The sequence below is a fragment of the Leptosomus discolor genome, chromosome 1 (assembly GCF_034619465.1).
Source record: "Leptosomus discolor isolate bLepDis1 chromosome 1, bLepDis1.hap2, whole genome shotgun sequence".
NCBI classification, from domain to species: Eukaryota; Metazoa; Chordata; class Aves; order Leptosomiformes; family Leptosomidae; genus Leptosomus; species Leptosomus discolor.
In genome coordinates, this window is record NC_141391.1 from 126,549,401 (window position 1) to 126,576,887 (window position 27,487).

Below are 27,487 nucleotides of genomic sequence, written 5' to 3' on the forward strand. Positions count from 1 at the left end.
ACTTCAGAAGTTCGGAGATATAATTTTGGAAGTTATGCTTGAAGGGACTTGTTCCCTCTTTTTGATTGAGTTGTTTATGGAAAGGACATGCTCAAACAGGTGATGTCTTGAGCAGTGACCGTGGTGGAAGTGGGAAATACTGCTCTGCGGAGTCCAGGTGCTCTTGAGGATGGTGGTTATGGCCAATGAGCTCGTGTGTCTGCAGTGGAAGCAAGCAATATAACTGCTGTCCAGGCTGGCTGCCATGGCTGGTTTGGCCTTGGGCTTCTCACCTGCCAATGTAGACATGCCACAGGAGCAATTCTGAAATGCCTTTGAGACTTTCAGGTCATCTTCTTAGTGCTGCAGCTGGAGAGACCTCAAAATCCTGTAGCTGCATTACGATGTCCATAGAGGGAAGTCTCTTCTTGACTTCAGCCCTTTGCCCTTGCTTGAAGCTGAATCAGTCTGATATCGAAGGTGTCTCTTGGGGCAACCACTTAGATCTTTAATATTCCTGACCTGGCTTGTCTCCTTTAGTGTTCCTTCATGATAGTCTCTCCAAAAGAGCTGCTGCAGTGTGCAGTTCTTCACAGAAACTTCAGTTGTGATGGGTGGCCTTGGGCTTCAGGGTTTTTTGAGATTGTTGATACTTTCGAGTATGAACCTGGTGGTTTGTCCAGACAGGGTAGTTCAAATCAAAATAGGCAGCGTGTTTCAGGCAGAACAGTTAATCTGAAATCTTTCCATAGGTTGGGTCTCTTAGTTTAGAATAAGGATGTACTATGCCAAATTAGTGTAATCTGCCCTCAGCTCACTACACTGAATTTAAGCAAATTTAGAACTGCGCATTTCTTTTCTCCTGAAAAAAGTGTCCCCACCAATTCAGAATAATTCCTTGCAGAGATGCCCTGAACATCTTTTTACATCTCCTAAGGAGTCCCATCTGGATTGAACCATAGGTATGCCCAGTAGCAACATGGCCAGTGTCTCAGGAACTAAGACCGTGAAACTGCAGGATCACCTCTGTTTTCATGTACCTTGAGAGTTGTACTACACATTTACTTTTGTGTTCAAGCTAGGATATATTCCAGACATGGCCAAGAAATGGCAGCAACACTTAGCAAATATCTCCAGTGACACTTCATTGGAAACGTTTGTGTTTTGCTCCTGAAAAATTGCCTGGTGTGCACTGCTGGCATAGTACAGGCATTCACTGCTCCAGGTCTGAGATGGGGAAGGGGAGTAGTGTCTGTGTGCACACGTGTAGGTTTGCACTGAGGGCTGAAGATGGGATGTCTTGGGGGACTCACAACCATACTTGGGGGAGAGGCGGGAGAAGAGAAGTGCTTGCATCAGTGTCTATAGCCTCCTCAGACCACTGGCTTGGTGAATCCCTGGGAGTTTGGGGATGTCGACAGAGGAGCCAGGCAGGGCTGGAAAGCAGAGGGGATTCTGAGGGTTTCATCCATTGTGTCTCTTGTCATCCGCAGGAATCTGCTGCCACACATCCACTGCATCCCCTGAGACAGCTTATGGGACCCTTCTCTGGGTGCTCCAGGACACATCGCATGGGATGGCAATGAGGCGTGGAAAGAAGAGACCCATGTCCACCATCCCTTGCCTCATCCTCGCAGCCGCTAGCTGTTTTGCCAGACTGAGTGAGTTTCCGTTCTTACCTGCTTGTTCCGTTTCATTTATGTTTTGCCTTGATGCTGTTTAGCGTAGCTGTGCCTCAAGCACAAAGGGGTTTCCTCTCTCTGCTGCTTCCTCAATAGCCTTGACCAAAGGTCTAGGTTCGAACGCTCCTCCAGAGGAGAAGGGGATACAGTCAGAGTTGGACATCTCTGTCTGGTGGTGCCAAGAAGAAATGGGTGTGCATCTCAAGCACTAGGGTGGATGTGTAGGGAGTTAAGGGGAAAGTGCAGCACAAGTGGAAGCGATGGGGATGCAAATGTACCAGCACTGCGGTTTTTTGCTCTGTGCTTTCTTTTGCTGAGTCTCACAGAGCTTTCTTATTCCCATATTTCCCTCTGTACAGGTGAATCTCTGCAGGTCACAGTGCAGCCTGCCTCCATTGTCCAAAAGTTTGGGGGCCCAGTCAGCCTGGGGTGTGTAGTGGATCCCCCCAGAGTGAACCTCACCTGGAGACTGAACGGGAAGGAGCTGGCTGGATCAGACGAGGTGCTGGGTATCAACATCGAACGAGGGAAACTTGTCATCACGGCTCTCAACAACCACACGGTGGGGCGATACCAGTGCATTGCTCGTGTGCCTGAAGGAGTCATTGCCAGTGTCCCTGCAGTGGTCACGTTAGCTAGTGAGTAGCTTTAGTCCTTTGCCATCCCCTGCATTGCTTGGGCCATCGCTCGCGCATCTTGAGAGGCTCATCCATGCTCGTTTGTTCATGCTAGCATCAAGGAAGGGCTCTTTTGGCTTGGGCTGTTTTGTAGCATTTTTGATTGTGGGCCGGCTGTCGTGTTGTGGCCCAGCCATGACCCAAGCAGTCCTCCTGCATGGTAGGCTGCAGACCTGTCCTGCAGTGACAGGTTTTGCAAGACCACAAAGAGCAGGAAATACCTGAGCGATGGGGTTTCTGCGCATGGTTGGTTTCCTGACTGCCGTGCTGCCTCAACTGGTTGCCAACTTCTTGATTGAGGTTACCAAAAAGTACCTGCTGGTGCTGATGGCCAAACTGCCGCCTGAGCTGCTGCAGGGCTGTTGCCAGTGTTGGGTCAGCGTGTGCTAAGTTTTACTGCCTTCCCGACCCACAGAAAGTGAAGTCCCTTGCCCTGCTTGTGCTGTGATGGGACCTGCACTTTTTTGTGTGGCCCTTGGGTTCATCATAGCCAAAGTGCAAGCCCCCATGCTCACGGTAAGGAAAGGTTAGTCTGGTGGTGGTGAGGAGGCGCTCCTGAGCACCTGCGTTAAGTGGCTGGTGGCCCTCTGTGCACCGTTGGGAAGATCCCTTGCCAAAAGGCAAGGTGAGGGAGAGGGGTGGCGGGAGAACGGTTGCACGGAGATGTTGAAGGCAGAGACTATGCTGTCCTCATTTGGTAAGGCAGGTGCAGACGCTGACAGGAGGCAGATGCAGGAGAGCAAAGTATCTAAAAGCACTCGTAATGAGGTTTTTGTCTTTAAGGGGCAGGAGGCTGTATTCATTACCACTGCTGTGGTCCTGGGTGGGGCATGCTTCCCCTTTCCAGGGTTTTGTCCTCTTCCTATGAGGCAGTGGCATGGCAGCAAACAGCCACCTTGTTTCTGAGCCATAGGTCTGGGCGAGGAACTTTGCTCGTGTGTCTGAACTTATGTGCTCCTCACTGCTGCCCTCTGGCATTGGCGACAGACCAAGGAGACATGTGTGCATGGAAAGGGGTATCTTAGAGTGGAGGACTTCTCTTACAGGTGCCTGGTTTTGTCCAGATGTTATGCTCAAATGTGAGAAAGTGCTGTATTTGGATGCATCTGAGAAAGGGCAGCCCAGGCTTGCTTGGAGATGCGGGCACTCTGTGTGGACCACCCTTGTTTAGGCAATGGAGAGTCTGATCTTCTCAGAGGCCTGTGCAGTTTTTGGTGGAACAAGTGTGTGCAGAGGAGATCGCCATCCCCTGGCAGTGACAGCCCCTGGGCATAGAAAGGGCTTCATCGTCTCCCCAGCAAGGGGGAGTTTGGGGCTAAGTCATAAGAAAATGAAGAAGTGAAGATGTTTGTGCAAAGTGGGGACTGGCTTTGCTTTAGAGCCAAGAGCTATTGGCTTGTCACTGATACATTAATCAGGAGTGAAATGTTTAGGCCAGGCTGGGTGGGAGGAGGAGGCGAGGGAAAGCGAGGGGAGAATTGCTGAGCTCTGAAGCAGGATGGGAGGGGGTTGTCATGGGGCCGAATCTGTCAGGGGATTTGGCCTGAGCCCCGTGCAGAGATTAAGTTTCGGAGAACACATTCCAGAGCAGAAAGGGGGCTGTGTGTGCTGGTGGCCTGATACAGGGAAGGAGAGGAGGGGAGAGGTGGATGGGATTACCAAGGGCATGGTTTGCATTTAGGAGAGCAGGGTGTGCACAGCTCCTCAGCCTGATCGGTTCCTTCTTAGGCTGATCCCCTTTTCTTTTTTTCCCCTCACCCCAACCCACCACCACCAGCTCTGTCTCCTGGGACAAAGCATGGCTGTTTGACTTTTCTATCTGCTTTGGTCTAACATCAGTGGTGGATGGGAGACAGGTCCTAGAGCACTGGAAGGTCCCACCATGTCCCTCAGGACAAATCAAAGCCACAACTGAGTAGTCTAGCAGTCCTCTCCTGGAGCCTTTGGCTACCAGGTTGCAACTGGGATTGTGAGTGCAAAAGAGGGGGACTTGCCCATTGCTGTGGTCCCTGCCCTGGCAAAGGTGCTAGCGCTGAGGGGAGGTCAGGAGCACCATTCAGTGGGGCTCACAAAACTGGAGCCAGGGGTTGGATGACCAAGCAACTAGTCCATTGTGGAGCACCCCTGTGGCTGCGCTGCATGGATCCCTCGTCCTCGAGGGGAGCTGGGGATGGCAGAGGCCGTGTCCCACGCACTCGGACAGCCTCAGGCGATAGAGAGCCCCGAGGTGGGGAAGACTTGGCAGTCAGCGAGTGAAAAGAGAGAGAGGGGACAGCCCAGGAAAGATGTGGGCCTGAAGGTGTAGGAGGGAAACCTGGAGGGGTTCAAATAACCAGTTTCATGTTCATGAGCTGGAGGCTGCTTGCAGCAGTGGCTTTGCAGTGGTCTGAAATAACAGGGGGCACCGATGTGTGGTGGGACTGTGTTTGAAAGCTATGGTAGCAGATGTGCCTCGAGCTGTCGCTCCTGCTCCAGACCTCCTCAACAGGGCCTTGCTCTGAGCTGGTTCAGTGGGGACCATGGTCCCGGTGGTGGAGAGGGAAGACCCTGGCAGGTCAGCATTGTAGCTGATACATCTCTTCCAGATCACCTGCTGCGCTGAAAGAAAACCCTCTGAATGGCTTAGCCCTATCCAAAAAATTATTTTGGGGGGCCAGGGGGAGAGTGAAACTCAAATGTGAATGAAAGCAGGGGAGGGGGATGGGGAAATATTTTCAAGGTTTAGGTTTATTTTGGAAGAAGACCTAGAGTCATTGGAACAAGTGTCTTGTTAGGTTTCAAGGGCTGTTGGTAACATCATCTGGCCAACTTTTAGGTTATTTCCTCTATTTTCTCTCTGCCTCCTTTGGAGGAAACACCCTCGAGTGCCCCAGGCTGTGCGTGCCCAGTCCTTTGGGGCCTCCTTGTGCTTTGCTGACAGTCAGCAAGCAGATAACCATCGTTACAGTGCTGGCAGCCGCAGCATAGCCTTGGGACCGATACCTCCTTCTCCCATCTGTGGTACAGCAATGCCGAGTCCACCTGTGCCCTCCCTGGTTCAGAGGGCTGGTTGAAACTAGCATTTAATTCCTCCAGCGGAGATAAAATAGCTATTGTATAGCCGAGGGGTGGAAGGAGGTGGGATTTGCAGAAAGGGGAAGATTAAGTTCTTAAAGCAAGAAAAGGAGTAGCACTTCAGGCATTACTTGGGCACTTTTGAGTCCAGTTAGAGCCGACTTGGTGCTCCATGATCCCACACTCATCCCTGGCAGCCCATGGCACATCAGTGCACATAGATACCTGCTGGTCACTGCTGGCCTGGCCGTGCTGCACGAGATCAGCCCTGTGTGGCCCCAAGGCAGCCCTTCGGCCCAGTGGTGGTGGGCTGGAGCCTGGGACAGCTTGAATGGATGGGGCAGGGGTATTCCTGGTTTTCCAAGCCAGGCCCTAAGCCTTCATATGGCTGAGAGCCGCAAGGACGAGCAAGGTGTTTTCTCTGCCCGCTTCCAGGTAGCCAAGTTGCCATCACGCCAGAAGCCCTGCTCCAACCTCTCTCCTGGGTGGAGGTGCTATATGAAAAAGGTATGGCTGCAGTGGGCTCTTTATCCTGGGCTGGATAAATCCACCAGGGACATGAACACAGTGCTGTGGGCTGGTCCTGCAACAGCAAAAGGCTCAGAAAGTCAAGAGCCCTTGGTGGAGCTCACAGGGCAGCTGAAGTGCAGGACTGGAGCAAAGCCAGCAGGCAGAGGTGGCGAAAGCCGTGCAACTCTCAGCATTCAGCTGCGTCCGTGGAATATCAGTGCAGAGAGAACAGTGTCAAACCTGACCTGGACAGGCATGATATTTAAAAACAAAACAAGAAAATAGGTGAGGGGTGCAGCAAAGGAACTCCACCTGCTTTGGTGTATGCCCTATGGCCAGGGACAAGTGGAGTGCAGGGTGCCTCTGGGACAAGGGAGGCTCATTGCCCCGTGGTCCCCATCAGCGCCGCTGCTAAGGGCAGCCCTCGGCTTTGGGGCAGCATGGGGGGGAAGCCGGCAGCATGGGGGGGAAGCAGCGCTCGTGAGCAATGACCCCGCTCCGGGTCGGGCTGGGCATCCCCCAGGAATTTGCAGCTGCTTTCTGCAGACAGCCCCATTCATTTTCCTCTGCCCGGGCCTCTCCTCTGACCGCTCCCTGGAGGCACTGGCGGGAGGGAAGGGGGCGGCTGTGTGTTGGAAAAGCATTTGCTGAGCAGGCACAGGGGTCTCTGGCCCTGGAGGCAGAGGTGGTGTGAGGAGGGGAGAGAAGGAAAACACAGGTGGTATTTCGAGAGTCGGTGGAGCTGTGGCCCAAGGGCTGTGCGACGGGCCCGGGGCGCCGTGGGGGAGTGGGGCTGGGGCATGGCGGGGAGAATGTGCTTGGGGGTGCGTGAGCAGGCAGGAGGCCGGGGGGCTGCTCCTGTCCCAGCGGGGCGGGAGGGGGCTGATGGTGACAGCGCCAGTGTCCAGGCTCCTGCGGTGCTGAGCAGCCATAACTCCAGGCTGCTCTGACAGCCGAGGGGGCATTAGTGGAATGTGCCTGCCCACAAGCTGGGGGACCCCGTGCCTGGCCATTCCCCTTCTCAGGGTCCCTCCCTTCCCTCCCTCACTCTTCGCTACAGCAGGGACGACTTTCACCTTGAGGGCCAGCATTTTATTTACTACTGCTTCTCCGAAGTTATTTATGGTCTCCCGTTCATTTAATCCAGTCTGTCTCGCTTGCCTCGTTGCTTGGCCCCCAGCCCTGGGATTCAGCTGGTTTCCCTCCCCGATGACAGCAGCGCAGCTAGTCGCAGGGCTCACCCTCCCCGCGCCCCGGCTCGCCCCGTCACGCCTTGGAGCGGGACGCAAATGGACACAAGCAATGGCCTTTGGTTGCACTCCCTTCTAAAAGAAAAAAAATAAGCCCTGTTATCCCAGCACGGCTGGGGCAGTGCTCTGTCTGTCTGTCTGTCCGCAGCACCTCCCGGCCGGTGGCTGGTGGATGAGGACTTGCTGCTTCCCTGTGATCAAGCGTGTCTTTTAAGGACAAGGACATGGGCTGGCAGGCAAACCCAGCCAGTGGAGAAGGGATGTGGTTTCTCCCAGCTGCAGCGGGAGTTAGGCTTGGGGTGCAAATGGCATGTTAGACAAGGGGTACGGCTGCTGCCGGCCGGGCAGCTGAAGGGGTGAGTGCTGCATCCCCCCCTGGTGCTGACCCTCTCCTCTACCCCTCCATGCACTGCACTGCCTGTGAGGGCGAGGCATGTGTGGCCCCCCCACGTCTTAGGGGCTGCTCATTTGAGGCCCCCAGGATGAAGCTGAGTGTCCCATCCCAGCCCGGCACGGCACCTTCTGTTTTTCTGTGCTGGGGCCAAGCACACTGGGATGTGTAAGGGGGGCTTGTCCCACGCACGGAGGGGCCAGGGGTGCTCCCAGCCACCCCTCGCCAGTTCTTGCCGACCCATCGGTGTTAATGGGTGGCTGTACGCACCTGTACCAGCGGGGAGCAGGGCGGTTGAGACCGACCGTGGCCAAAACCCACTGGCAAATAGAACAGTCTTGTTTGCAGTGGGGTGAGCAGGAATTTAGGGGAGTAGTTTGGCAGGAAGCTCATAGAGTTGCGTACTGGAAAATAGTTTCTCTCAGTGCCCACCTGATGTTTTTCCCCTCTCCCCTGCCCGTTTCACTCCACTTCTCCGGCGAGGCTCAGCTCTTGCTCCCCCAGCCACCCTAAGATCCCTTTCCTCTGTCCTTTCCCCCTCTGTCCACAGCTTCGCCCCTCATCCCGTGCGGCTGGGCTGGGAGGTGAAGGCAGGAAGAGCCAGCAGTCCCACTCCCTGCTGTGGGGCTGCAGCACTCACAGCTGTGAGAGCGGTGGGCTGGGCTACACGTGAGGGACCCCCATGTCTGCCCAGCCCAAAGTTGTCCCGGGGGTCCCCCAGCAAAGGGACATTGTTTTCCATCTCTGAGAGGGTCGGTGCTCCCCAGTGCTTTCTGCTATGCCAGGGCCATGGGTCTGCTCTTCCTCCAGGCTTCTGGGCCCCTTCTCCTCTTCGGGGTCTGTGCATGCATGCACACATGTGTGTGTGTGTGTGTGTGTGCGTGCATGTGTGTGCGCGCAGATCTCTGCCAGCATTGCTGGAGCCTATGCCTTGGCTCTGAAATCTTAATTTGGCTGTGATGAATCCAGACCACCAAGGCGCACATTAATTTTCCTGATGCTCGTTTATATTTTGTTGATCGGAGAAATATGCGTGATGTGGGCAGGCAGACACTGGGCTCTTGCCTCTTCTCCACCTCTTTCCATTTCTGTGGCTCTTACTATTTTATTCCTTGATCAAGTATAAAAAGCGAAGGAGAGAAAATATCCAGCACCCTTCCGCTCCCCAGCAGTAACTTTCGTTGTCAGAGGAGTGCAAGGCCCTGCCAGCTTTTCACAAGTTAAGAGTTAACCTTCATCTGGCTTTAATACCCAGTGGAAACATGGCTCCCCTCCTCAGCTTGTCTTAAAGGATTAATCACATTTCTGAAGTTCACCCGTATTCCTTCTTTTTATTATTATTTTTTTTAATTGAACCATGCCAAGAAATTCCAGAAGTATTAAGCATGTTCGCTGCAAATCATTTTTATGACATTGCAAAACCTCCCCTTTTCTTTTCAACCTCCTCCCCTTCCCTCAGATCTGGGCCCGGGAATGCTGGCTCCCCCAGCAGCCACCCAGCAGCCCCTCCACGCCGTGCTCGGGGAGGCTTTCTCGCCGCCTTGCCAAGAGAGCTGGTTTTTATTTAAACTCCATAAAGGATCTTGCTTTAATCAGAAAGTCGGCTTGAGAAATTTCATGTCACTTTTCCATGACTGTGGGTGGGAGAAGCTTGGAGCCAGAGTTGTCTTTTGCTCTTGGAGCGCTGCTGCATTTCCCAGAGAACAAAAACACATTTTTCTGCCGGCCAGGGCTGCCAAGGGAGGCTGCCTGCCGTCCGCCCGCCGCCAGCCCTCCTGCTTCCCCCCGGCTCTACAAACTGCCCGAGGTTGCGGGTGCCACGTCCCGGGATGGGTTTCGAGGGGTGAGGGAGCTGTTGACAGCGCGTGGCCGTGCCGTGGCGACGGGTGCGACACGCTGCCTTAGTGTGGGGTTTTGAAAAGGAAGTGCGGTCTCGCCTGGATTTAGTGGCGTGCCGCTGGAGAGACGTGTGTTAGTGCTGGGTCACAGGGAAAATGGGCTGGCTTGAGCCTCGATGCGACAACGTGACTTGTGACCAACGGCGGGATGCGCAGTTGTCACTAGTGGTCGCCCGGGCTGGTGCACAGCACTGTCAAAACGCATTCACAGGACTTCTTTCCTGGCACAAAACCTTCTCCCTCCCAGCACAGGCTGACCAAGACGAACTTTGGGCTTGCAGTGCCCCGGCAAGATTTGCCGTCATGCCCAGGGAGAGCGGGGACCGGTTTCGCCTCCAGGAAGCTTGGCGGGGCCAGGCCGGCGTGCTCCCTGGCCTGCCACATCCACAGGGTTTCACCGCAGTGCTCTGCTCCTGCTTCGGAAAACAGGGAAAAGAAAACAAGAAGTCAAGCACCCCTTCGCCCCTGCCCCTGTGCTTCCAGTCGTGCTGCCTGCATCACCCCTGCTGGGGGAGCGACCCCCACCACAGCCTCGTAGGGGGACATGTGCTGGGACAGGGCGTTTTCATGGCTGCTTTAGGGAGGGGGCAGCTGTGCCTTGTAGAGGAGTACCTGCTTTTCCTTGCAAGTCCCTGTTCTTTGAACTGGGTATGGGCACTGCTGGGGCACACACAAAGCATCCTGGTTAACCAGCCTTCGGCCGTGAGATGTTTGATGGGAGCTGAGTGCCCGGAGCGGACACATGGGTCGCTCAGGTGCTGGAGGAGCTCAGGGCAGCTCTGGGAGTGCCCAGAATTCACACGCCCTCTCCCACTATGTCACCCGCTGTCTGTACACCCTTGAAGCAGGCTGGGTTCCCTGAGTTATGACTACAAATTAGCTTCTTAGTAGCAGGACAGCAGCCACGTTTGAAATAGCAGGCAGCAGAAGGACCATTTTTGGCTGTCCTTCAGTGCTGCAGTAAGTTGGCTCATTTTTTACTCTCAGGCCAGGATTTTTCGCACCCAGTTTCTCAGCCATGAAGCAGGCAGTTTCTCCAGAAGCTGTGTTTTAAGTTACCCGTTTTGTAGGAAGGAGGAGGAGAAAAAAATTAAAGCTCTGAAACCAGGCCAGTTTCCCTGGCTGCTGGGGACAGAGCGGTCCTCTGCCGGCACTGCAATGAAACAGCCCCGAACCCTCAGGAAGAGGATGAGCAGACACCGAGATGCTGAGCCAGCCACTGAGGTGCCCCGTCCTTTGCTGTCTCTGCAGATCTCAAAGATTTCAAGTTCGACGGCCAGCATGTGATCGAGGTGGATGAAGGGAACACAGCCGTGATCGCCTGCGACCTGCCTGAAAGTCACCCCAAGGCTCAGGTCCGCTACAGCGTGAAGCAGGAGTGGCTAGAGGCCTCCCGAGGTGAGTGCTGCAGGGGTTGTCCTGCTGGGTCCCCTCCTAGGACCCTCAGTTTTACCCTTCCCTACCAGCAGTGGCTTTCTCTACCTGCTGCCTCCTCGTTGTCCCTTAGACGCCAGTCTGAGCACAGGTTAGTTTAGGGTCTCTGTCAGATCTCCCTGATGTCCCTGATGCCTGGGGCTGGGGAGCCACCTGTAACCCCAGCTTGCGGTAAGGCAAAAGGAGGCAGAGTTAGTGATGCATAACGTCAGTCTTCATTGGGCATCTCCATGTGTCCGTGAAGCACACATATAGCCCAGCCAAGATAAAAGCAGCTTTGAATTTGGGGAAATTTTAAAAATTTGGATCTGAATTTTGCAGCTTCATTCTATCACCTGCTTCATGTACCTGTGAGAAGCTAGCTTCACCTGAGGCTCTGTTCCTTCCGCCATTGCATCATTGCTCCCCCTAATATTTGAACCCAAAGGGGTCATTTCAGTGCTGTCAGTGTTATTGTGTTATTTTTCCCTTCCTACTTGTCCACGTTTTCTTCAGGGTGCTGCATTCTTCCAGGAGGCTGGGTGGGAGCCTATCTTGTGACCACGTGCCACCTCCTCTTCTCTCTCTGCAGACAATTACCTTATCATGCCGTCTGGGAACCTTCAGATCGTCAATGCCAGCCAAGAGGATGAGGGGACTTACAAATGCGCTGCCTACAACCCTGTGACACAGGAGGTGAAAACCTCCGTCTCCAGTGAGAGGCTCCGTGTGAGACGTAAGCCACTCTCCCTTCACAGCACAACTTCTCAATAGTGCCTCCAGCCCTGGGAGTATCTACCAGTGCTATTGCAGCTGGTTTTCTCTGGGAACCGACATTATCAGTTGCTGGGAAAACTCCTTTCCAGGAGCAGAAGGCCCCAAGGTCTGCTCCTGGGGTATGTGTGTGCAACCCTGGGATTGCCGTACCTCCTCAGGGTTTGTTCTTTGTGGTGGGCGAGCAAAGGCCCTCAGCCCTTCGGCAAGACGGCCTGCTGTGTGCACGCATCCTTGAGGAGTGTCCCTCTTGGCCTACGTTTCTGTTTACCTGTCCCAGTGCAGGAGAGCAGCATGCTACCCTACTGTCACCGCTACCTGCACTCTGCTTTCCCACCGGCCACCTCCCTTCCCACCCACCTTCTTCCCCCTCCTCTCCTCGCCAGGCTCCACAGCGGAGGCAGCCCGGATAATCTACCCCCCCGAAGCTCAGACCATCATTGTTACCAAGGGCCAAAGCCTCATCCTGGAGTGTGTGGCCAGTGGGATCCCCCCGCCCCGGGTCACCTGGGCCAAGGACGGCTCCAGCGTCTCCGCGTACAACAAGACACGCTTCCTGCTCAGCAACCTCCTGATCGACCCCACGAGTGAGGAGGACTCGGGCACCTACAGCTGCACGGCTGACAACGGGGTCGGGGAGGCTGGAGCTGCGTTCATCTTCTACAACGTGCAGGTGTTTGGTGAGTGCTGCTGTAGCCCTTTTTTCAGGAAGGGCTTGGACTTTCTCAGCTGCTTTCAGGGGAATATACTGGTGCTGCTGTGCTTTTCCTCTCACCGGACAAACAGCCATATAATGCAAACCCCTGCTTGTGGTTCCAGTTTCTAGGAGATGGGACAGATTCTTGCTTGAGGGTGGTAGTTCCTCCTTCCTGGCTCCCACCATGGGCTGGAGTTGATGGATCCTCCCTTCTTCTGCAGAAACTCTTCTCTTGTCATTTGTGGCACTGGGTTTGCTCTAACACATTCTAGTGTAGGACTGGCTGTTTCTTAGACTTATTTGACGCTGGCACAGGAAAGATATCAGAACGTCTTGCTTTTTGTTCTGTTCTGTAGGGAAGCTCTCTATGGGGTGGGGAATGTAAGGGACACTACACCTTAGATACTTCTACCATGCACCCTTCCCCTTCTCACAAGTGTTAGGGAGACTAAGCCTATGTTTTACTGGGTTACATTTCAGCCAGGTGCCAACGTGTTGTTTTGGCAGAAGCGCGATTTTTGCAGAGTAGCATTTCAGCTCAGAAAAATGGGACTTGTAGGTGGCTGCTGGGATCTGAGAGGGGCAGGTGGCCTTGGGCCACTTCTCCTTGCCGGTTCACGTGGTTACTGAAGGGGAGGTGCAATGAAGCAGACCCCTGCGGGCCCCCACAAAGAGAGTGGGCCTTGGGGGTGGGCTAAGGATTGATCACTCTGCCCTCTTCCCTGGCGGAGAGGCAAGTGCAAAGCCATGACCGTGCCGTGCTCCCTGCCAAGTGGCACTCAGCAGCCGTGTTTTTCCCCCGCGCAGAGCCCCCGGAGGTCACCATGGAGCTGTCCCAGCAGATCATTCCCTGGGGCCAGAGCGCCAAGTTCACCTGCGAGGTGCGAGGGAACCCCCAGCCCTCCGTCATGTGGCTGCGCAACGCCGTCCCCCTCTCTGCCAGCCACCGGCTCCGGCTCTCCCGCAGGGCGCTGCGGCTGGTCAGCGTGGGGCCCGAGGACGACGGCATATACCAGTGCATGGCGGAGAACGAGGTCGGCAGCGCCCAAGCCATGGTGCAACTGAGGACAGCCCGGCCGGGTGAGTCCCTCCCTCCAAGCTTGTGACCATTCAATCCCAGAGCCTCACACACAGGGAAAGAGCAAGGGGAGCAGGAGAAGAAAGTTGGTGTGTAACCCCTCCTGCTTGTGTTTGAGCAACCTTGCTCTCCTCTCCCTTTTACCCTACACTTTGGGTGCTTTTTTGACTGGGATCTCTGTATCTCCCTGTAGGTGGTAGCTGTTTTGCTTCTAAGTGCAGTGCCACGGGTGCATACTTGAGCTATCTCTGCATGAGAGGCATAGGACGTCTGGGTGTAGCGCCTCACCCCGTGGCTTACTCAGCTCTGCCTCTGAGCTTACACTGGGCAAGAGCATAAACACTGATGGGGGTGGATTCACCTGATGTGAGATAGGTACCACCCGATGCCTTGGACTCTGCTGAATTTATCCAGGGTAAGAGGGGCTTCAGAGAGGGAGGAAGCCACACGTGGCCGAGGCCTGTTCTGGGAGAGGCCCCAGTGAGGTGTGTTAGGTTTATAGCAGGACAGATTGCTGCCAAGACCTTTTTGAGTGGCACAGCAGGCAGCACCACCTGGGACTTGATACCTCTAAGGTACCTGTGCTGCCATGGGTGTATGGCGCTGGTCTTCCAAGAGGTTCAAGGGGCTCGTAGCTCTGCCTTCACTGCAGCCTGGGACGGGCATTTACCCTGCCTCGACATGTTGTCTTTCAGGAGCTACACTCGACACCGGGCGAGATGCCCAGCTGGACTCAGCTCATCCTGCGACACCACCTTCCAGGGATGGTACCTTAAAGCTGCCCCTGGATAAAGCTGGACTGCCAAAGCCTGGGACGACCCCGCTGGCAGTTTCTCCACAGTGTGCAGCCAACAGGGAGCTGGTGTCTCCAGCCGAGGCCCCCATCATCCTTAGTTCTCCCCGAACATCCAAGACGGACAGCTACGATCTGGTGTGGAGACCCCGGCCTGACAGCAGAGCCCCCATCCTCTATTATGTGGTGAAGCATCGCAAGGTATCGCTGTTTCGCCCTGCTCCCATCTTCCCTCTGCGCCACTCCACAGGCGGGCTGGTGGCCTTACTGCGCGTTTTCACACCTTGCGAGCAGGTGCGTTGGGGGCAGGGGCACCCGTCGCTCGCTGGTGGTGCTGGCTGGTGGGACCTCCTCAGCTGCAGCCTCAGCCTGTTGAGGTGTGATGAGTACAGGCTGCGAGAGGAGGTTTGCCGAGCTGCCCAAGAAGAGCTCGTAGCGGTGCCCGTCTGCCTGAGTACACAGAGCACACACACGTATTATTTCCAGTCTGAAGAGCTTCCACTTCCCATTCCCAGTTGTGTGCTTACACATGTAGGAAGTCCTGAGGGCAGATTGCACAGCGACTTGCCCTGTAACGCTTTTGTCTTGCCACAAGCCACGGGGACACCTCTGCCTTCAAAGGCTTGGGCTGCAGGACACTGAGCAGCAGCCTCTTTCTGCTGCACGTGCTGCCCTGCTCAGCAGCACTGAAGCACCCGTGCTCGGTGACTGCGAGGAGTCCGCAGAGAGCTGTCATAGCCGTGTTAAATCCTCTGGGAAGGTCCTCAGCCACCGGCTTTATTCTGGGAGCTGAAAGGCAGCGCGCTGTTGAGCATGTCTCTTGGCTGGTGGCACAGCGTGAGCAGACGGTGCGCTGCCGAGCCCTGCTTGAGCCCAAGGGGTCCTGCCCTCTGCGGTGCTTCTCAGCGCCACGGGCAGAGTGCAGGCAGAGCTGTAGCCCAGCAGTTTTTCTAAATAGCGAGCCGTTGTTGAGGTAAGAATTCTGATTTGAGGTGCAGAGCATGTCTTCCCATTTCGCTGGGGATAAGTAGGAAAAAGGAGGCTTGAAGTTATCTGTTTGCTGCTTATATTTCCTTTGAGTAGGCAGGGAGTTGCAGTAGAGAGGCAGGTTTTGCTTTGGGGTTTGAGCACATTCCAGATCTGGCATGTTTTGGATTCCCAGCCGCTGCAAGGCACCGTTCTCAATTATATGTGAATATATATATCTGTTTTCCTGGAATTGTTTGATTTTGTAAAAATATGATATAATAGGAGGCTGTTAGGATTCCTACACATCCTTGATTTCTTTCTAAATAAAACTTAAGCTGAGGGTTTCAGCTAACCATCTCTTTAAAGAGCCCTTTAAAACAAAGGCAGGAGACGCCAACACAAGAACACAATAGGGCAAGCTTAAATAAAAACTAAAAGATGCCAAGAGCCTCGTGAGGCTATTGGCTCTGGTTGTCTGCCAGGAAGAGATTTGTCCCCTAATGGTGTATCACATAACTACCAATTCTGCGTGCGACCTTAACTTGTAGGCTGGAGTTTGTCCATATTTTATTTGGTTTTCAGTGCTTCACCTGGAAGGGGCTGTAGGGCAGTGGGGGTCACCGTGGGTCACTGCAGTTTGCAGTAATATGTTTTCAGTGTAGTCCAAATTCTCAGCTGGAGACTCTTTCTTGGGGTGCTTAAGGATTGTGTGGAAAGGAATTAGTCCTAATAACCCTTAAACTTGTTTAGAAAGAGTCTCTATCAGAGAGATCCTTAGGATCAAGTTATATAATGATCAGGTTTTGACATCTCAGACTAGAAAAGCATGTGTGCAGAGAGGGAAGGAATCAATTCACCAACAAAAGAAAAGGCTCTTTGTGTGAAAGATGGCTATAAGGAAAGTAAAACCTGCTGACAGGAGGCTCACATTTGTACTGGGCAAGGGTCTGCTTCTCCTCTGGAAAACAGCTGCGGATGTCTCTTTTTTTTTTTCCCTGGTATTACGCTGTCCCTAAAATCTCAACAGCCTGCAAGCAGTCAGATGCCCTGCAGCCATTATCTTTGTTCCTTAAGAATTTATCTTATTCTTTCCTGGGTAGTAGCAGTCTTTAGGGCTCCCCTCCCTGGCCTCTCAACTCCACGGGCTCAGGAATAAAAATAAAACGAGGCAGGCATTAATCAGTCAGTGTCAAATGCTTGGAGAAGATGAATGATACAGCAGAGTCTTGGCATTTCCGTTTTTGTTGCGTTGCCTGCATTGCTAATGCTCCTTTTGGCACCGGGTCACTTCAGCGTCCTGCCTATTTGCCTGCAAAAATATTATTCTTGCAGCTGGGGAGAAGGAAGAAGGTCCCACCTTCCCTCCCCCTCTGCATGAGGCGTCAGGGCATCACCAAAAACTGAACTGTGTTTCCAAGCCTTTCTGGGGACCATGGCCATCCACGGTCCCTTCCCTGCAGAAACCTGTGCTCAAATGTTACAGTTCCTCATTTCAGCCAGAAAGTGCCGGCGGTGAGGCTGGATAAAACTGGATAGGAAGCCGTTAGTCAAATGATTTAGGTCCATATGACCACAGTGGTGTCCAGGTACCTCATCTCATGGACATGGCCAACGTCTAAATGAGCAGCTCAGCAGCTGGGCTGCAGGAGAGATTTGGCTTCTAAAGCAGCTTGGGCCTCTGGCTAGTTGCTGCCTTTCATGGGCACGCCTGCTCCAGAGCTTTATGCATGTTGAGGGGCAGTGGTGTCAGAAGGGACCAGCAGACACAACATCCGCTGATGTGAACAGAACAGGGGCTGAGTGAACCTCTGGGGTCAAGAAAAACACCCTGGTGCTTGGAGACTTGTCCCACTTCTACCTGAATCCTTCAGCTTTGCCAAATCAGGCTGGAAACATCTCCCTCCTTTGCAGGCAGGGAACTGGCCCCCAGGCAGGAGAAGTAGCCCTGGTTGATAGACAACCTGCCATGAAGGTTTCTAAGCTTGGTGCCGGCAAGAAGCCCAGCCTGCCGTCAGCTTTGCAACGCCTGCCTTGGTCTCTCAGCAGGTCACCAACGCCTCGGACAGCTGGGCAGTGAGGGACGTCCCAGCCTCACAGCACCGCCTAACCCTTACCAGGCTGGACCCTGGGAGCCTCTACGAGGTGGAGATGGCCGCTCACAACTGTGCTGGCGAGGGACAGACGGCCATGGTGACCTTCCGGACTGGTAAAGGTCAAACCTTTCCCTGGGTGTTTTGCTCTGAGTCAGGGGAGGGCCCCTCCAAGATGTCCCGCCCCAGCCCTGAGGCACAGGCACCAGCCTTAGGACAAGGGGGCTGTTCCTGCTCTGGAAACCCATCTGCCCTCAGCTTAAAGCGACTATCTCAGAAGGGAAAGTGGAGGGCGGGACTGAAACGGGATGGGGGAAATCAAGTCTTCCCCTCTGCCTGGGTTGGAGCAAGTCCCTCCCTCCCTCAGTGTCTCACCTGGACACCTGCAGAACCATAGAAAATAGGTGTGGCGGGGATGTCAAGAGGTCATTTAATCCATCCTCTGCCTGGAGACAGGATCAGCCTGTGGGGGTTGTTCCCGACAGGTGTTTGTCTAATCTGTCTTTAAAAGCTTGTCCTGCACTAAAAGAAACTCCAAGCCTTCCCACGCAGTCTGCGTGGTGCCGAGCTCTCTTTGCCACTAAAAGGATGTTCCAAATATCTACCCTAAGTTCCCCTGTGCCCTGGCTGCTTTGCATGTCTCCAGCAGGTGTGAAGAACGGCATTCCCTTTGTATCAACCTTCCCCATGGTGGGCTTGCTCACGCATCTCCTCAGGCCCTCATCTTGTGCTAATTACCACCTTCTCAGGCAGAAATCTAGCAACATTTCAAGAAAACCAATTAAAAGTTTTATAAAATTAAGTAGGAGGGGGACCTATTAACAGTTTAACAAACCTGGCCCTTTAGCTTTTGTTCCTGCCTGCAGGTTGAGTGCTTTGAACCCCTAGGGCTGTTTGACTCCAGCGAGTACTTACCTCCGCATCATGACTGGGAATATCTTCTTTGCTCGTCACGACACAAATTAACTCTGAGCGCGTCTCCGTGTCACTAATGCCACCTCTCCCTTCTGCACAGGCCGTCGCCCCAAACCGGAGATTGTTGCCAGCAAAGAGCAGCAAATCCAGCGGGACGACCCAGGCACGAGCACTCAGAGCAGCAACCAGTCTGACAACAGCCGTCTGTCCCGTAAGGCCCTCTCTGAACTGGGCAAGGAAGGAGGGATCTCTTGTGGGTAGCAGTGGCCAAGCCGTGCTGGGGTTGAAGTCTCTGCTGGATAAAACAACTGTGCGAAGCTGGGTGGGTGGTCTCTAGCTCATGACGAGGAGAGGTCCTTCTTGGACACCCCTGCTCCTGCACTTGGCAAGCAGTCTGTCTTAGGAGAGCAGGCTGATCCCACTGCCCGTCCCCACCATTAAGGCAAGGACTTGTCAGAAACTCTCTGTCTCTTGCTGAGTATCACATGGAGGGTTCAGAAGGCCCTGCCTGTGGAGCCTGCAGATGTGTGCTGCACAGGACCAACACGCTGCTGTGCACCGGTGGGTGCTGGGGGAGTGCGAGGGGGAAGGGGAACCACGTCCCTGGAGGTCCTGGCATCCCTCCTCTCTCAGCCAAGCCCTGACAAGGGGCAGTTAGTGCCTGTTGTAGGGGTGCAGGGTGCTCCATTTGGGTAGGTTGCTGCACTGGAGAAACATCAGTTCCTTACTGGTTAATCCAATTCATTGTTTCCCACCTTGTGTCTGCCATTACTATTATTCACCAGTGCCATTATCCTTTTTGTGAAATTCTCTCCTTTGATCCTTAGCCTTTCTGTGAAGTCCCCTCCTTCAATCCCCCCCACTAATTCGTATGTTGCCTCTTCTTTCATCTCCACAGCTCCATTAATCTCTTTCCCTCCCATCTTTTGATTTTTTTCCTATCAAATTACATTTCTACAGTTCAGAACTTTTCCCTGTTTCCTCCTCAGCTGGTTCTTCTTAATCTCTCCTGTTTTCATCTCCTACACTCATCAGTCCCCAGTGTCAGTCTCCCCCCGCTCACTGCTTCCACTTCAGCCAGGCCTTTTGCTCTGTCTCCAGCCCTGCATCCACACCTCTTGCTGCTCTGCCTCCCGTGATGGATGTAGACACCTCAAACCTTGTCTCATCCTACTTGATTTGCAAGTGGAAAAGGAGCAAGATGCAAGCAGGAGTAAAAGGTGTTTGCAGGGCACAAACTGAAAGGAGTGAGGATTTGGTGGTGCCACCTCTAGTGGAGAGACAGAAAGAAGAGAGCGGTCAGGACAAAGAGCATGAGGGTGGGCGCAATGCAGGTAGTCCTCCACCCGCGTACCTCAGGTCCAGGATCCTCCAGACAAGGCAAGAGGGATGTGTTTCATGTCCTGAAGTCCCCCTGTGCCCCCTGCAGCTCCAGAGGCACCAGACCGTCCAACCATCTCCATGGCATCAGAGACGTCCGTGTACGTGACCTGGATCCCCCGTGGGAATGGCGGGTTCCCCATCCAGTCTTTCCGTGTGGAATATAAGAAACTGAAGAAGTTGGGAGACTGGGTCCTGGCCACCAGTGACATTCCTCCCTCTCGCCTCTCGGTGGAAATCCCAGGCCTGGAGAAAGGTAGGCAGGTGTTCTCCTCCCTGTTCCCTGGAGGTGTGTAGGAAAGCTGTGCAGTCCCTGTAGGGTGGTTAGCCAGCTGTCATGTCATGCTCAGCCCCAGCATGTGCCAGTGAAACAAAGCCTCCACAGCTCCGGCCTTAGATGCATGGGGAAAAGCTGCAGATGCTTCTCCAATTTCTCCAGCTGCAAAGACCAGCACAGATTTGACCTCCCTCAGGGAGGCTTGCATATGCTTTTCTGTGCTACAGGATATAGTTACAAAGGACATTTGGTTTTGCCATTTACTAGACAGGACAGAACTTTCCTTAGCCACAGGCAAGACAGATGGGCACGCAATTCCCATTGCACTTCACGTGAGAAAAGACGGCATTGCTGAGCTGGACAGCTGAAAAGGGTAACATCTCTGCCCCAACTTAAAGACCAGTAAAACGACGTTTGGGTGAAAATTAGTTAGACTTTGAGATTTTAACTGATGTTTATGTACTTAACTTGCATGTAGTAGAGGAAGGATGCCTTCCCATACCTGCTTTTGGGTCAGGACATCCTTTTAGGCATCTCTGAATCCACCCACACACATTTCAAAACGGCTACCTGACCTCTAGACCATCCAGGAGTTGGGGAAGGCAAATAAAAGCAGGCTCCGTCTAGCACACGGCTGAAATCTGGCCGTTCAGTGTTTGTGCTTTGAGCAAATGCTCTCTGTAGGCTCTCTGCCTCCTGGAGATGTAGCCTCTCTCCACAGTCAGGCCTGTGCTGACAGGAGGAGTCTCGGAAGACTCCAATCTCTGCAATTCTTTTATTTCCCATTTTTCCCCTAGGCATGTCCTATAAATTCCGTGTCCGGGCACTGAACATCCTGGGAGAGAGCGAGCCCAGTGCGGCATCTCGGCCATATGTGGTGTCTGGGTACAGCAACCGAGTCTACGAGCGCCCTGTGGCCGGACCGTACATCACCTTCACAGATGCCATCAATGAGACCACCATCATGCTGAAGTGGATGGTAAGGTTTGTAGGGGTGGAGATCTCCAAATGTGCAGGAAGCGGGTGTGTGGGTGCCACTTGCCCAGCTTACACCACACCAGCACTCATGGATCTGGGATCCCGTAGCTCCCTCCAGTGAAGGAGGACTGGGTTTGGGCCACACAGAAGTGGGGGAAGTCAGAGACCTTTTCATCTGAATCCAACATTGTGCACAGGAGGCATTTCAGCAGATAACCGCAGGGTCTTGACCATTTTGTTCAACAAGCACTGTTCAAAAATGCTTGGGGCAGCTGCTTGCTCTCCTGGCCAAATTCCTGGAATCCATGAGCACCTCTGTCTCTCCTAGTAGTTTCCAGCAGATTCGTCCTTCACTGTCACTTGCTGGATAGCAGTCCTAAGTGCTGATAATCCTTTGCAGCAGTACACCCCAGAGGATTTTTAAGAGCAGGCAGGATCTTTTGGATCACAAGCCCAGATCCAAGTGTTTCCAACAGCTTAGAGCTTATTTGGAGGGACACATTGCCCTCTTCTCTCCTCGCTGCTTCTAGCCAGAAATTGCTACAGGGCAGGATGGACACTGCTGTTCATTTAAACACGAACAGTAGCTGATAAAATACTGGGTGAAAGACAGCAAGAACACACAGAGCTGGGACAGTACTGCCCTGGGTGGGGGACGAACAGAGCTGTCTCAGCAACACAAGACTCTCGGGGTCATCAGTTTGTGGCAAGGTGCAGTTTGTCTGGAAGCCACGAGCCTACGGGAGTCAAGGTGAACGTGTGCTTGTCCTTGCCCAGCTGAGTCACTGTTGTTGAGGAGTTTTTTCTCTGAAGCATTGGCTGTGGCTGCTGAGAGGGAGCAGAGTACTGGGTGCTTGGGGTGACAGGACCAGAGTCATCTGAGAGAAGCAAGGTGCAAAAGTATAAAATAGCAGTGAGCTCACGGGAGGAAGCCCTTACTGTTCAAACCAGGGGTGACACAAGGAAGATTCCCCCTTGCTGGGTCTTCCTTCTGTCCCATCCCATTTATCCCCACTGCTCCTCACGTAGTACAACATGGAGGCACAGTCATCTCTGCTAATTTCTGTTCTCCCTCCCATTCTCTGCAGTATATCCCAGCCAGCAACAACAACACTCCCATCCATGGCTTTTATATATACTACCGCCCCACTGACAGTGACAATGACAGCGACTACAAGAAGGACGTGGTGGAAGGTAGGAAATGTTGGGAGACTGGTCTCAGCTGCTGGTTCCTTCTGGAAGAGTACACAGCCAGAAGGAGCCCTGGGCACCAAAGGTGGCAGCTGCTGCCGCCCAGGCCTGCTTTACCTAGCACTGCTGCAGAGCTGGGCCAGCTGCGTGTTCCCCGAGGAAGCTGACGGCACCGTGTGTGTGTTCCCTCCTCAGGAGATCGGTACTGGCACTCCATCAGCCACCTGCAGCCAGAGACCTCATACGACATTAAGATGCAATGCTTCAACGAGGGTGGCGAAAGCGAGTTCAGCAACGTGATGATCTGTGAAACCAAAGGTAACCAACTTCACAGGGCACCTCTGGGAGTGCAGCCTGCTGCCTTCCCTGCCTGCAGGTGTCAGAGCGCAGCAAGGCAGGTACCATCCCTGCCTGACAGCGCATCATCCAAGCTCAGGCAAGGTGATGGAGGCAGCCCTGGGGAGAAGAGAGGTGTAGTTTGTTGATGCTGTCGCTCAGTATGTGTATATACCCATACCAGTACTCACAGACTCCCTTTCTCCCTCAAAGTAGTCGTTACCTTTAGTTTTCCTAAGTATCACAGCGATGGTAACTGGAACCAGAAGGACTAACTTTCCCTTGCTGTGCTGAGCTCCCGTGTTTGGTTATAGGCAGGTCTCATGTTGTCTTCCAAGCAGCTGCACTGTCATGATAGGAACAGCATTAAGTCCCAAGTGGGTGTTTTGGAGAAGCTATTTTCCTTTTGCCTTAGCAGCCCAAGAGCCTGGCAGATCTGTAAGCCAAGCACAGAGGATGTCTCTGTACTGCAATATGCATCGGCCTAGGAAATCTTCTGCCATCTAGGAGCGCTTCTTTAAAGCCACCGTAGAAGTCTGTCCATGCCACAGCAGCACAGACATCCCTGGAACGGGCTGCTATTCCACCTGCCATGTCTGTGCCTAACACTCTCTCTCTCTCTCTCTCTCTCTCTCTTTCTTCCTTTCACAGCTCGGAAGTCTCTTGGTCTGCCAGGTCGCCTTCCACCCTCCACAGTGCCCCCCCAGCAGCATCCCCCACTCAGTGGGCACAGTGGCCTGGGGACAGGAGCCATGGTGGCCCGTTCCAGCGACTTGCCATATTTGATTGTAGGCGTTGTGCTGGGCTCTATCGTACTCCTCATCGTGGCTTTCATCCCCTTTTGCCTTTGGAGAGCCTGGTCCAAGCAGAGTAAGGGTTCTTTCTTGAGGGTGGATGTACAAAGTGTGCTCTGTCCTGTGGGTTAGATGTGATCCTGGGCGTAGTTGGGTCAGACACCCAAGATGTGAGGGCTGCGCATTCTGGGAAGCAGGGAGACGGTGGGCAGAGGGCAAGTCTCAAATGTCCCTGTGGAACCCCATAAAGACAAAGGCCACTGTTTGTCCCTTGTCCTGCGTACGTTGTTGAGAAGGAACCCTGGGACTAGAACGGGGGAAAGGGGCACCCCCTTTGCCTTCGTGTAGGGCCCCTTTACATCATTTGTCTCCAAGGGTGCTTTGGGTGCCAAAATAGCTGCTTGATAGGACAGCCTAACGCTATCCCTGCTGAGCTTCAAGAAGCTCAACTTTACCCCTGATTTTGGCCTCAGACTTCCTTTTTCTTCCCTCTGCAGAGCAAACCATTGACATGGGATTCCCAGGAGCTGGGCTGTTGGTATCTTCCTGCCAGTACACCATGGTGCCTCTGAGGGGCATCTCTGCTCCCCGGGCCAATGGACATCCCTATGTTAACGGGCAGCCCTACGCCAATGGGGCACATCTGAATGGCATCTGCCCCTCTGCAGGAGTGGGGTATGCAAGCACCAAGCCCCGAGACTACAGTCCTGATGAAGTGCCACCGGTACGTCCATGCCTGCGGTTAAAAGTTGGTTTGACATGAGCTGGAGGCCATGGTTGCAGTGAGAGGGCTTCTCCAGACATGGCTGGCACCCTTTGCAGCATGTAGAAGTGGCAAGACTGATTTCTTAAAAGAGATTTCCCCTTTGCAGTGGAGTCTGAGACATGAGAGGAGTAGGAAGGTCTCCAAAACACTGGTGAAGAGGGGGTTTCCTGGGGCAGTGGCTCTAAGTATGGCAGAGGCAGTGAGCAAAGGCTACTCTTATGGGAATGGTTCCTATTTCTCCTAAGCAAAGCTCACAGGGACTGACAATGTTGAGGACTGTGTAAATTGTAACACAGGCCGAGGCAGTGCCACGGCTAGAAATTGGTTATCGTCCCCCATTGATTGAGCAGTAAGCGTGAACTGAGTTTTTCAGTGCTCAGTTCCACTGTTCCCTGTAGCAAACTAACCAGTTTCAGCTTTCTTTGCCTTCTGTCATAAGAGCTTCACCCGTCTGCCCCCTGGCTCTGGCTCCCAGATCAGCACCTGCCTCTTAATGCTGCCGTGTGGCATCGTTCTGCTGAGACTCCTTCTCTCTCCTTACAGTCGCATGAGGAGACCAACGCCTTGCTGCAAGCGAGAGTGCTGCAAAATGGGAATGCCCAGCAAGACTACGAGCCCTCCAGGTTAGTCCTGGCTTGTGGAGGGTGGAACAATCCAGCGGGACCCACAAGACTACATGCTCCCAAAAGCTTGCCCTCACCATGCTCCCGTTTGTCCCAGTTCACTTAGGAAACAAATCCATCCTCCAGTACTAGGCCACCTTGGTCTAAATTCTCTTCGTACAGCTCATTCCTCTTATGGTTTGAGGGAGGGATAACTTAATGGTAGAGATGGCCAAGACCTACTTCCCCCTTCCCCCTTTTCCTCCCCCTGCTTCTAAGTGGGAGACTGAAAAGTAGGATGAGAAAAGCTACCGTCTATGACTGGATGCTGATAAACAGCTGCCTCAGAATCTGGCCAGGGTCCAGTTGCGGGTGCTTTATGTCTTGCTGTTCAGACGTCAAGTCATTATTCCCTTGCTCCCCAGGAGGCACTACTCCTCCCAGCTCCTCTGGCACTCACTAGATGTTGAATCTTGGATACCAGGTCCCATCACCTCATTCCCATCCCACAAGGACATCCTGGTTTCTGCTCTCCCCCTCATTTAGGACTGCTCTGTGTCATTGCATTGATGCAGCTGGCTGAGATGTTACATAGGTGATATCTTTCAAGGAGGAAAGATCTGTTAATAGTGCTAAACCTCTTTGCCTGCCTCCCTAGATTGCCCAACTCAAGAACAGAAGACAGCTCTTTCCTCTACAGTCTCCCCGATGACTCCACTCACCAGCTTCTTCAGCCACAAGATGACTGTCCTCACCTTCAAGAGCACTTTGTTGGCCTCCATCATCCAGTGATAGGCAGCAAAGTGGGAGGTCCTAGCCTGGATGCTCGGCGGGATCCCCTGTTCCACCAAGGTCAGTGGTCTGGAAAACTCTGTGCTTCCTTCATCTCATCGGTTTAGGCTGATCTTGAAGGGAAATCTCCCTGCAGAGCCTTTCTGGTGGCTCTGTTCACGCTTGCTTCTGCGGTGCAAGGACTGCTTTAATGCTGCGTAGAACAACAGCACAGAAAGGCCATCCTGGCAGTTGGGGACTGTAAATTGCCTCAGGCAGTTTCAGAGGACTCATTGCTCATTTCTCCAAAAGCTTGAGCTGCATGCTGCCGGAAGGGCACATGCCCACCTCCAGTGGCAGATGCTGTCCTTTAATCCTTAATTTTGCATTTTCCAGACTGCTAGTAAAACAACAAGGTCCCTGAAAAATTACGTGACTCCATCTCTCCAGGACCTGATCCCTGTAGCGTGGCTCATGCTTGTTGTGTGCAACCGTAGGATCAAACTCCCATGTAGCCAGGGCTTTCAGAACGCAGGTCTTCCCCTTCGCTCAGCGTACCCATCCTCATGAAGTGGACTGTTGTCGAGAAAGCTCCAACAGCATCTCTCATTTCTGTGTGCATTGTAATCGTTTCTTGCTCCTTTCCCTTTCAGGAAGCCCTTGCTGCCTAGGCCTAGTGCCAGTTGAAGAGGTAGAAAGACTAGATTGCTGCCAGTCCAGAGGAGATCTCCATCCCCAGAATCCAGTGATCACATCTTTGGGTCAGGACCTACCCAGACATCTCAACAGCAGCCCACCACCACTGAGGCCCTCAGAGACTTACTCTCCCACCAGCTAGGGACCAAGCTGCCTTTTGCAAAAGACTTATTCTAAAGAGAAAAAGAGAATGGGTATTTATTTTTGTATAACACCCCTATTTATATATTTATGCACTTGTATATAGATGTATATGTGCCTTTTATAATGCTATGGAGACAGAAGGCATCCTCAGCAAGGTCACAGGAGGGCCCAAGACACCCGGCAGCCGCTAGCTGTGGCACTGGGCTGTTCATCGCAGCACAAGATTGAAACAGCAGCACAAGAGACGTCGCAGGACATGGGTCATCCAAACAGAGCTGCCACCACCAAGATCTAGCAACCTCTTGCAGTGAGGGCTTCACGGAAAATAACGCTGCCAAAAAGGTCATTCCCCCCCACAGGAAGGTTTGTCCCCAGAACACACTCCTGTGAACAGACTGGAGTTATGCACTCTGCCTAATCGGTTTAAACAACCCTTCACATACACGCCATCTGCAGCTGCGTATCTGTAAAGACAAACCCATGCTTTAACATCTAAAATAAAGGCTTTAGTCTTTTCTGGGGTTGGCTGTATGCTAAATCCTCCCGCAGAATGAACCCACCCTTTTACTTGCAGTTGTACAGCAAGCAGGACACCTGGGGAAAGGTGACATTTTCCTGCAGTTACAGTTTTCCAGATAATCTTCTTAATGCTGAGCTTAGGAGAAGAGGGACAGCTGCTACCTCTGACAGTGAAGTGATAGAACTTCTAGTGAAGACCACAGCTAGAGGAAATTTTCATTTATCTCCAAGGACAGCTGCATGGGTTCGGTGATGGGGGAGACAGATGGACACCCAAATCTCTGCAAATTTTGTTTCCTTATCCCACACACCCCATCCTGTGGTCTTCTTCCAGCATCCAGGCCTGTGGATAAGGGTGGGGTTTTTTCCCTTAAGGAAACAGGGTGCTCAGCACCTTCACAGGCACCCAGTGAAAAGGCTGGCTGCACAAGTGCCGTTCAGTCGGTTGTGCTGGGCCAGGAGGGGCAGTGCTTGTGCCTGGGATTTGGCTGGATCCTGGCTGAACGTACGCCAGACGGAGGAGCAAAGACCAGTGGCAAAAGGCAGGGAGCGGGGAGGAGGAGCAAGGGCAGCTGCAGGTTGTTCAACCTATTTCACTGAAAATTAACAAACCTCGAGCCTCCCCCCGCACCCTCAGAAACTTTGTACTGGAAGGGCGGCGCAACACAACCCCTTTGCTTTGGCATTGAAGGAAGTTTTCCCAGTAAGCCAGAGTTAAGTGCTGCAAACGATCGCGCGCTGCCCCCATACCGAATGCCAGGGGCAAAAAAGAACAGGGCCTGAAAGGAGGCAGCGCCTGGCCCTCTTGCGCTCTGATCAGGCAGGTGCGAGCCAGTGGAATCACAGGCTGACTTCGCCTTTGC

General features: G+C 53.4%; 1 protein-coding gene across 2 annotated transcripts; it reads left to right on the top strand.

Moving 5' to 3' along the window:
- The first annotated feature begins 1,555 nt into the window (after nucleotides 1–1,555).
- Nucleotides 1,556–26,103, top strand: BOC (BOC cell adhesion associated, oncogene regulated). Of its 2 annotated transcripts, none has more exons than XM_086464140.1 (18): nucleotides 1,556–1,640; nucleotides 2,021–2,299; nucleotides 10,693–10,839; nucleotides 11,447–11,590; nucleotides 12,015–12,308; nucleotides 13,133–13,405; nucleotides 14,099–14,490; nucleotides 17,209–17,371; nucleotides 18,271–18,381; nucleotides 19,600–19,806; nucleotides 20,625–20,806; nucleotides 21,894–21,999; nucleotides 22,192–22,314; nucleotides 22,984–23,202; nucleotides 23,624–23,850; nucleotides 24,436–24,515; nucleotides 25,153–25,346; nucleotides 25,919–26,103. In XM_086464140.1, exons 1-18 carry the CDS (start codon nucleotides 1,556–1,558, stop codon nucleotides 26,101–26,103), a joined length of 3,411 nt encoding a protein of 1,136 aa, XP_086320266.1. The 2 variants fall into 2 exon arrangements, with proteins under 2 accessions (XP_086320266.1, XP_086320273.1); XM_086464147.1 differs by having other exon boundaries at nucleotides 14,099–14,397.
- Nucleotides 26,104–27,487: the final 1,384 nt, after the last annotated feature.

Bases quoted from the DNA above. Each gene is read 5' to 3' on its own strand.
- BOC (XM_086464140.1), top strand. From the start codon at position 1,556: ATGGCAATGAGGCGTGGAAAGAAGAGACCCATGTCCACCATCCCTTGC. The intron at 17,372-18,270 runs GTAAAGGTCAAA...CCTTCTGCACAG, and splicing joins CATGGTGACCTTCCGGACTG to GCCGTCGCCCCAAACCGGAG. The intron at 25,347-25,918 runs GTCAGTGGTCTG...TTTCCCTTTCAG, and splicing joins GGATCCCCTGTTCCACCAAG to GAAGCCCTTGCTGCCTAGGC.